The sequence below is a fragment of the Halyomorpha halys genome, unplaced genomic scaffold, assembly GCF_000696795.3.
Source record: "Halyomorpha halys isolate HHAL.00 unplaced genomic scaffold, Hhal_1.1 Scaffold297.1, whole genome shotgun sequence".
In the NCBI taxonomy this organism is placed as follows: Eukaryota; Metazoa; Arthropoda; class Insecta; order Hemiptera; family Pentatomidae; genus Halyomorpha; species Halyomorpha halys.
This window is the reverse complement of record NW_027109687.1, coordinates 1,289,583-1,299,606: the sequence shown is the minus strand read 5'-3', so window position 1 is coordinate 1,299,606 and position 10,024 is coordinate 1,289,583. Positions and strand designations below refer to the sequence as shown.

Sequence of the window (10,024 nt, the reverse complement as noted above, 5' to 3'; positions counted from 1 at the left end):
TATATAAAATAATATAAATATATTACTTTTTAACAATTTAATGAATTTTAGGGAGCGTGGTGGCACAATTGTAGGGCACTATGCTACTAACTCTAAGCACGCAGGTTTGAATACAGCTGGGGCAGATAATTTATTTTCTGTTATACTGAAGCTATGAGTCAACCCTGTGGGTTCTGGAGCCCCTCTGAGGTCCCACTAGCCTCTTAAAGTGGATATCCTTAGTTAGGGAAAAATCTGGTGGTTGATCGTGATCTTGAAAAAATCACCTCCTAGTATAACTGTTGTTCTAAAAACAGTGCTTCATGGACCATGGGGGTTCATATTGTTTAAGGGATTGTTTATAACAGTGTAATAATATAGTATATATTGAGAACCAAAACAAACTTTTGTGAAAATTGTTTCAAGTGTCAAAGCTTTGTATGTCATGTCATCTGATGGTTATATAAATAATTTTCGAAACCATTCAGGATATATAGCCAATTAACGTTTGGGAGTATTATCTTATATTAACATCGAGGACTAATCTTAGATCTCAAAGTGGTAGTGCAAGTATGGATCAAATGGCCTGATCCACTCTATTAGCAGTAACTGTTTATTAAAATGTAAGGATCCACTTTCAAAACTGGATATCAAAAGAACATTTTAATTTCTAAAAATCACAGCTAAAGAGATTGTTACACTCTGGTACTTAACGCTTCATATATAGGGGATCCATCACTGCATTGTGATAGAGGTTACCAAGATCCTCTCACAGAGGGGAATAAGTAATTTTGGGTAGAGATAACTTATACTCCTTCCTCTAAGGAGATTACCAATAATTGTCTTGAGGACATCCAGGTTCAAGGCAGACATATTAGTGTAAATTCAGCAAAAATCTAAATTAAAATTAATTATATAATATAAACTTCAATAAGCAATCTGAACATTGGCACACAAGTGTTTTATGGTAAAAGTCTAATAAACTTAAAAGAACAGAATTTAGCATGTAATAATATTTTTTTCATACCAATAAAGACCATTTGTTGTACTGATAATTTGCAAATGTAAGTTTAACTGTTAGTAAATATTATTTAATACTATGAATAGTATCAAGACATTAAGTATCAAAACCTACTGTTTGAAATGAGTGACTTTACAACCAGGATATATTTCCTTGTATTTAAAGTGAGACTCCCAGCCAAGAAGTTTAATCAATTGATTGGCTCCATCTATTTCACTAGTGCGTGAAGCAACAGCCATATCACATTTAAGTTCTACAAGTTTCTGCAAAACCAGGGTTGATTCTTTGTAGGTATTAACTTTTTTACCATGTAGATCAACAATACTATTCCTGTTTTAGAATACCACACAAAAGAAATATGAAAACATGTGAAATAAATAAGGTTTATGTGTTTATCCTTAAGTTAGAGTAATAGCCCTTACTTATCTTTATGAAAAGGAGGTGTCACATGAGTGTCAATCCAAAAAGGCCATAATGTATAATCTAAGCAGTGATAATATTTTGTAATAAAAATTATTCTTATTAGCAAATCGGTAACAATAATTAATTTAATTTACCTAGATCAAATACAACTAATTTAGGCAGTATTTTAGATGTCATTTTCCTTTCTTTTTCGAGTTTCGAATTAAAATAAAAGCAAAAGCAAAATTTATTGTAAATAACTAAGTAATATTATTAAAACTACGTCGGAGTGTAGAACTCTTCTATTATCTACTTATCTTACAATTCAAATTTTGAATGAAGTGTTGGTGATCAGCAAAGAAATGATCTTAAGCAAAGATGTAGAAAAACTACTCATTGCTAACATTGCTCTAGCTGCAACCCCCTACAAGGAAAAACCATAGTGTGTCTTCAGGGCCTCTTTAACGATGTGGGAGCCTCCAACATTTGAAGATATGTGGCCTTTCAAACTATTTTCTTTGCGTTATAAACAAGAAGATAGTTAAAATAATCAATCTATTTAATACCTGATAAGTAACAAACATAAAAAAAATTAACATTTAGAAGAGGTATTTTTCTTAATTAGCAAAGTCACGAATTTCTTCTTCGAAGTATATATAAGCACATCAGTTTCTATCACAAGCAGTGATAATCTGCTCACTCGCACTCATACTTATCTGGCCTTAGCCTTAGGCCCTGTGGATCCACATTTTAAGATGTAACTGTGTCTTCAAAGATTTTGTTATTTCCTTTTTTATTCTATACTTTAAAAAACCGACACATATCCAAACAACCAAGAGGGGTTGTGTGTGTTTTTTTTGTGGGTAAGGGAAAAATCTTTCATTAGACGAAGTGCAACTAATAAGAAATTACACAACATTGTGAGATTCCTACTCAGTAAAAAATCACCACCCAATTCTTCTTTACCACTCCATGTAACCGCTGTCAAGCATTACTTCACGGGGCAGAAGGGCTATCTGCCTACAGCTTCTTTGTACACCTTATTTAAGCTAGGTCTCTTCTTTCTCGTATTTGTAATCTGAGTCTTTTACCAATTTGCGCTGCAGTCTACATTGTTACTGCACTCCAATTTTCCTACCTAGTCATCATTCAGGCGTTTAAATTTTCTAGAACTGATTTCTTTCCTAGTTTGTGTGCGTGCGTATGTGGGTGAGTGTGGGAGAGGAGGGTTGATGAAAAGAGGATATTGCGTGTGTGCGTTTAACTACTCTGACCAGAGACCTTAACAAGGCCTGAAATGTCGTTTACACCAGTACCATTATTGTTAATGTGTGGGGGAGAAGCGTTACACTTATGATGCCTCTGAGTTCAATGCCAGTGCACATTAAAATGAGGAGTAGCAAAGGTCCTTGGGCTAATTCATCGTTAATATAGTAAACAAAACATTTCTGGTGTTTTCCTTTCAGGATGGCTAAAGTCAAGTTGATTCCAATGATATTGGAGACCCACAAGCATGGTTGTGTTCAAGCAACCACCCTTAAAGAGCTGGCAAACATTTAATGGTGTCGTATACCAAAGATTCTACGGTATAGAATTGTGCCCTCTAAAGGACATACATGATCTTAGTATTTTCGTGGAGTTGGAGAGAACGGGTACTCCAGGACTTGATTCAATTTAAGTGGCGTTTGTAAAGAATATTATATATCCCCTTATATTAAAAATAGACAATTGGAAATCAATTCTAAAATCCAGAAATAATTTTCTGGATAGAGGGCAGTTTCTTAAAAAATGGAACTTTATCAATCCTATTCTCCTGGCTGGAGTCTATCAAAGTCATTTAGACTATCTCTCTGTCTGTATTAAATGTTTGAAGGTCTTGGAAATCCACATTGTGGTCAGTGTCTCACCAATTCTTAAAATGGTAATCAACACTTGACAATGTGGGTCCACTGTCTATGCCAATTGTGCGTTCAGAAAATGAAAAAGTGGGGAACGATGACATTTTGACAGCGTTTGGTGGCCAAGTGTGTTCCAGTGATGTCTTGTTCTTCGTAATACTCATGTACGGATCAGAACATTTGGCTACTCTTGATCTGCATATCAAAACTCTGAAATGAGATTTCTTTGTTGAATAGTTGGAAATATAAGAAGGAATTGTTCCTGAAATTAAATTATTTGAAAAGATCTAAAGATTTCATTCATGAGAATTTGAATCGAGGAGCGTAAACTCAAATCGTTATAAATAACACTGTTTTAAAAATCGATATCATCCAAACTATCATATTATATATGTGCCTGATCCAGAAAATAACAAGGATCGTTGCCTGAAAGTTATAAGAAAAAAATCTAATCACTCGACTTTAATTTAAAAATAAATGTTGACATAAGTAGAATCAAATTTGAGAACGACCCATACCTATCAGGAAGTGCCAACTGACGTAGGCGGTTACTATGGAAGTTCAAAGGAATACACAAACCAATGGGAACAAGTGGCTTTTTGTGATAATGAATAGTTGGAAAATGAACTCCTATGATGGCTGAAGATATTAAACCTGAAGTGTTAAAAAAAACCCAAATAGCATTAAATAAATACATAAAAAGGCCTCCACTAACCGATAAACTTCTTAGAAAGCCCCCTTTCCGATTTTTACATGACATAGTAACTTCCGTATGTAGCTAGAATTATGCCATAAATTACTGCAGTGATATGTACAATATCTTCCTTATGTCTTATTTTCTTCCAGGTCATAAAAGAGACTGGTTATTTAAAGGATGTATTTACTGCTGAAGAGCTTGTAGCTGATAATGTAAAGGACAAAGATAGTAAAATAAAATTTCTTACAAAATTAATCAGTGCCGTGAGTAAGTAATTCTTGCTTTTGTAATATTTGCTTAAAATATTGTTTTAATAAAATTTCAATAACCATACTGTTCAGTGAGTAATTATATAAGATATGTTAAATATATGTACTTATATGTTATGAAGGATATCAAAATGTTCAGAAATATCAAAAAATAGATCAGCTTCTTTGTTGTTAGTATTATTATTACTTTTTTATTAGAGTAAAATTAATTTTTCTACTCACATTTGTAAATATTAGGATCTCATTACCATTAATAACCTCATTAAGTCTGTCCACTTTGATTAATGAAATTGATTTGTTCATCTCTTCTACATTTATATTTTATTTTAAGCAATTGTATACAGAGAATCAGATGAGACATTAAACCATACATATTTCCATATTAACTAATAGTTTGGCATAGGTGAATTTGTATACTAATTTTTTCTTTTGTATCTACTTTATTTTCTATTTCCTATATATTTGTTTTTAACCTATAACTAATACCAATAAGCCATTCATGCTACAGAATGATTCCCTTAACTATCAAATATTACTAGAAAAAATGTAATTTATTTTATGATGATGGATTTTTAGTTAATCGTTGATTATTATGAGAAAACAATGGTTTGGGAAGTACGGTCAGGGTTCTTATTAAGAACCTTACTGTTCTTATTTAGAACATTAATAAGTAGTACTCCAGTGTTCCAATAACATTTTGGTCTTATTTTAGGCCTTCTTCAGGGAAACGGTTGCTGAAAATACCATACAGTGAAATTTGATGAACAGTGGACTGTGGTGTTTGCAGCCTCTATTGCCCTGAAGAAGGTTAAAATGTTGGTACAATTAAACAAGTACTGTTAGTAATGTTTTCTCCTGACTGCACCCTTTGACCATATTTTCCTCATAATTTATTATATGTTGAAGTAAAAAAAGTATTCACATTTTAGATATGAATTTCATTGTTTTCATTTACTTCGCATGAAGATCTGACTCCAAATTATTAGCTATGAAACTTAAATGTAATATCTTGTTTGGTTTTATATTAATTACTATAAAAAACTTATGTGAAATAGGTGGAAAATTAAATTAAATATGACCTGAGATAATGATTATGTAGGAAGTACCATTATGAATAGAATTATGTCCTTACTTCAACAAATATTAAGTTATTGAAGGGGAAAAACTGGTATTTACTGAAGTGACTGTCTAAAACAAAAAAAAAAAATATTCATAACGGATACAGATATAATTGTTTGAATCAGCCAAAAAGTGTTTCTTTTAATGAAATGTATTATCTTATTATAAAAGCTTTTTTCATTTATTTTGAAATACTTAATAAATTGTAGAAAGCCTTACTTAATATTCAAAAACAATATATAATAATTAATTTGAAATCACCTGCAATATTAACAATGGTCCGTGCCGTAAATACATGTAGATATATTGAGGCTAGCAACAGCTTAATGGGGGCCAAAATCTAAAATTTACCATACATTTTAACCGGATTTCTCGACTTAACGTAGTTTTAGGGAGTATTCCCTGAAATTTTCCCTTTTCATAAACATTTTTGAAAAGCTGACCATATTATATTAGCCTTTGTAAGCTATTTTGAGTAAAATAACCTTTTTGAATAATGTTTTATTATAATTTTTGCTGTTTGAAGTAGGTTTTCTAATTCCAAATTAAACAATTTTTTGGATTTTCAAATTACTAGGGGAATGACAAAAAAGAAAAAGTGACAAAATTAGTGATTGAAAGCATATATTTCTTTCAACAATTTAACAATACTAAGCACATTTCCAAACAAAAAACAGAGAATGGTTGTTATATAATTTTATTTGTTTGTATATTATTGGTTTGATTGAGCATTTATGTGAGTTTATAAAAAAGAAAATTAGAAAATTTAATTTCAATTGTTCAGCAAAATTTATAGAAAATTTTTGAAATAATTTAACAAGATTACTTCAGATTGGACTTAAAATTTAGTGGAGGCCATACTAAGGAGCACATAATCCATTATTAATGCCTAAAGTTTACTTACTATAGAGTAGAAAATATTTTGATAAGTAGCATGGCTCAGTGGAAAATTCCCTGGACTTTCAGTTCTTGAGCTTATTTTAAGTTCATGGGCAGACTGAACCTCTGTTAAGTAGTTCTATATAGGACTTTATATATAGAACCTGGACCTATATAGGATTTTGGTATGAACCTGATGGAAGACTACATCACTTTCTTGTGTTACAGTGTGTCTTTATCGAGTACTGAACACAAGACATGGGTTATATGTTGAAATATTTAGTGGAATCTTAGTGATCCAAACACTTCAGTAATTCAAATTGGGAAAGAAAGAAAAATGGGAGAAGAAAGCCTAGATAAAAATTTTTGTTCATTAAAGAAAATAAGAGATGATTCTACTCATCTTGATTCTTCAAGGGTGGGCTCTCTGTACACTAATTTTTATTTTGTCCAATCAAATTGACATACTTAGACAAAGTGGATGAAATGAAGATACATTAGTATAGAATTCTAATGTGGATAGTGGGCTACCTCAAGGGCTGTCTGTAGCACATATGAAAAATACGCTGAGGTGAGTAAATTATTCAGAAATCATCAAGTGACTAAAGGATTGTTGTCTTCGATGGACTGTTAAGGCATATCTTAAATCATGAGAGCACTCACTGGAAAAGGCAGTTAGATTGTGTGAAAATATTCATAATAAATAAAGAATTTTATAGTAAAATAGCTGAAGATATTGCTACTTACATATGTAGAATAATTCAGCACTTAGAAGACAAAAAACACCTTATAAATCAACTTGAACAGATACCTCTTGAGAGACTACTCAGTGATAGTACAACCACTGTTTTCATGAATATATTCCAATAAAAAAGAAGTAATATTCCAGAGCTAAGCTATGTAAAAACAGAGATATGAATATGGAAACGTGGATATAAATTGGTATCCTAAATATGAAGAAATTTGTAGAGCTAGGATTCAAAAAACAGGAGGATCCTAGTTTTTTTGTTCAATTTTCATTAAAAATCAGTCCATTCCCAGGAACCTTTTAAAAATAGAAATGATTGATAAATTATCCGCTATTGAATGCTGGCAAGGCAGAGTGTATGTAGCTAGAAATATAAAAATTATTAGCAAATCCTCTGAATTTGCTTCTATTTATTAAGGTGTGTTTCATAATCAGCAAGCATTGAAAGAATTTTCTCAAACTATAGTTATATATAGAATAAAATATGAAATTGACAGGGACTAGACAGGGCATCAAAATTAGTTAATCACATGCCAAATCTTAAAATAAAAGAATAAGAAGAAAGTGAAGATAATTGTGAATTTGAATAATACCAGACCTAAAAGATTGTATGCTGTGCTATTTTCTTATCTATTGATTTTTATGTTCTGTTCTGTAAAATTTTTATGTTCTGTTCTGTTGTATAACTGTAAACTGAAATCGGTTGAGCAATATACTATTCAAAAAACACAGGTTAGTTTAGTTTACTGTTTTTTTTTTAATTAAGAAGAAAAAGATAGATAAAAACACTATCTGTTGATTTTGTCTGGATGACGAATATTTTTTGATTTTGTCCAGGATGGAAAATTTCATTCGATTTTGTAAAAAATCAAACCCATCCTGATAGAATCTGAGATTAATTTCTAATCTAAGATGTTCGGTTTCCAAAAATATTCTTAGATCATAAGAACACCACACATACACACTCACTCTCTTCCTGTGGTAATTTTGCAAAAATCTAAGCTGCATAAAAGTCTTGTTTAAATCTCTGTATCCAATTAAAAATGGAACAATATACTGTGGCAACAAATCCTCCTACAAGGTATAAGAGAAGGAGCAATGAATAAGATCCTCCAAAAGTAAAAATAACTAAATTCATTAAAAAAAAAAATTATGTTTATAAAAAGATTTTTACATTCTTTCTGAAAACCCCTCTCTCTTCCAACTTCAATTAGTTACCTAGATATGATAGTATTGAAATGTATGTCACATTTATAAAATATGTGGGTATATAAAACTGTTGCCCCCTTATAGTTCCTAGATAAAATAAAATAAATGAGCTTTTTTTATTATTTAATTGAAATAACTGTTGAACAAAATTAGATATAAAAATAGTACATGAATTAAAAACCATCGTATAAATATTTTTTAGTGGTAAATATACCTAGTATTGATTTGGTTTTGATTGATTTTTTCAACCAAGAATTTAAATGTAAGAAATAGTTTAGATAATACTAATTATGGAGTGATATGCACCTAATCATTTATTAAATTTTTATTAATATTTAGTCAATCAAAATCATAAATGACTTAAATTTAGAACAAATCATTATCAAATTTCAAAAGTTAATTACGAAATACTGATTTTAATTGATTAATATAAAGTAATTTGTATAAATCTTTACTAGAATATAAACTATTTAAGTGAAATTTTTTAAATAGTAACATTTCACTGTTACTGTAAAAGGATATGCTTTGATTTTTTTAATTAAAATACACATTGTCTTATTCTAATTTATTAGTTTCATTTTAGAAGATTCTACTGGCAATAATCTTAAAGCTAAACCTGGAAAAATAGTAGCTGGACTTGAAGTTGATAAAACATTAGAATTGCTACAAGCTATTGCTAAAGGGATAGCTTCTCAGGTTATTTTTATATATATACTTTTTATAATAAATTATTCTAATTTTATATAAGTTATGTTTCTAAAAACAGTGTAGCATTATTAAAAAATTCTCATTTGTTTTTATCAGTTCTTAATAAAGATTTATTCTATTTTTCAGACTAATGGTAATAAATCAGTAATAAGCAATCAGGGTGACAATAAGTCTATAAAAGATGTTTCTAGTTCAAATAGTACTAATAACAAACCAAAACCAAAAGCAGAAGAAAACATCAGCCAAAAGCCTGGTGATGTGAAAGATAAAAAAAAGAGAGAGAGAAAAAAAGAGGATTCTAAAGTAGGTAGTGTCAATGATGAAAAGGAAAAAAAGAAAAGAGAGAAATCGGAAAGAAGAGAAAATGGAGGGAAAAAAGAAAAACCTCAAAGTGAAGAAAAAAATAGTAATGATGAAAAATCTTCTAAAAGAGAAAAAACTGACCCTGAAGAAAAACAGATTCTGAAAGAGGTAAAAAAGAGGGAAAGCTTTCCCTCTGAGGAAAACAACATTCCTGGACCATTGGAAGTTGAAAAGTAAGTTTATCACGCTAGTATTTCTTAAGTATCACAAATCTAAAATCCTTTTTTTTTGGTAAATTGTGAAAAACTATAAGTTCACAGCAGTTACATAGTGAATAAATCTTATTGCAGACAATAAGAGATATGATATGACTCACTTTTAATGATTGATTATGTATTTGAAAGCAAAAACACTTCTTGGTAAGCTTGAAATAATTTTAAAATTTCAATTTTTTTCCCTAGGAATCAAATAAGATGATGATTAATTAATTAAAAGTGTTTTTGTTTAATTCAATATTCTCATTTTTTTAAATTACAAAGTATTGTAAATAATTTATTGTAATTTGAATCTTTTTTTATCATAAATATTGTAGAAAATAAGTTAGACAAATTAAACAAATGAATATTAAAAATATATAAAATTTTATACTTACACTCAAATATTCTAAAAATTGACATTAAATAATAATTACACTATAACATTTTTTATTGTAGAAAGATAGTCTGGGTGGCGGTCAATAAAGGTATCAAAATAGTAAAAGAAAACTATTTATTGTTAACCTGTTAACAAAAC

At 29.9% G+C, this 10,024-nt stretch overlaps 2 protein-coding genes across 4 annotated transcripts in view; one reads left to right on the top strand and one right to left on the bottom strand.

Annotated features, from left to right (window-relative positions):
- LOC106680871 (magnesium-dependent phosphatase 1) overlaps positions 1-1,839 on the bottom strand; it is a 10,956-nt gene extending 9,117 nt beyond the window's left edge. Inside the window, exons 1-3 of one of the 3 annotated variants that reach the window (XM_014420862.3) lie at positions 1,558-1,784; positions 1,423-1,483; positions 1,115-1,330 (exon numbers count right to left, since the gene is read on the bottom strand). In XM_014420862.3, coding sequence (XP_014276348.1) covers positions 1,115-1,330; positions 1,423-1,483; positions 1,558-1,600 — 320 coding nt within the window. In that variant the 5' untranslated portion in view covers positions 1,601-1,784. Of the gene's footprint in view, positions 1-1,114; positions 1,331-1,422; positions 1,484-1,557 lie in introns of all 3 variants that reach the window. The other 2 variants (XM_067047855.1, XM_067047854.1) reach the window with 2 other exon arrangements.
- Positions 1,840-3,836: 1,997 nt separating this feature from the next.
- IFT54 (intraflagellar transport 54) overlaps positions 3,837-10,024 on the top strand; it is a 15,388-nt gene continuing 9,200 nt past the window's right edge. Inside the window, exons 1-4 of the mRNA XM_014420858.3 lie at positions 3,837-4,070; positions 4,147-4,264; positions 8,805-8,917; positions 9,056-9,465. Coding sequence (XP_014276344.1) covers positions 3,933-4,070; positions 4,147-4,264; positions 8,805-8,917; positions 9,056-9,465 — 779 coding nt within the window. The 5' untranslated portion in view covers positions 3,837-3,932. The remainder of the gene's footprint in view (positions 4,071-4,146; positions 4,265-8,804; positions 8,918-9,055; positions 9,466-10,024) is intronic.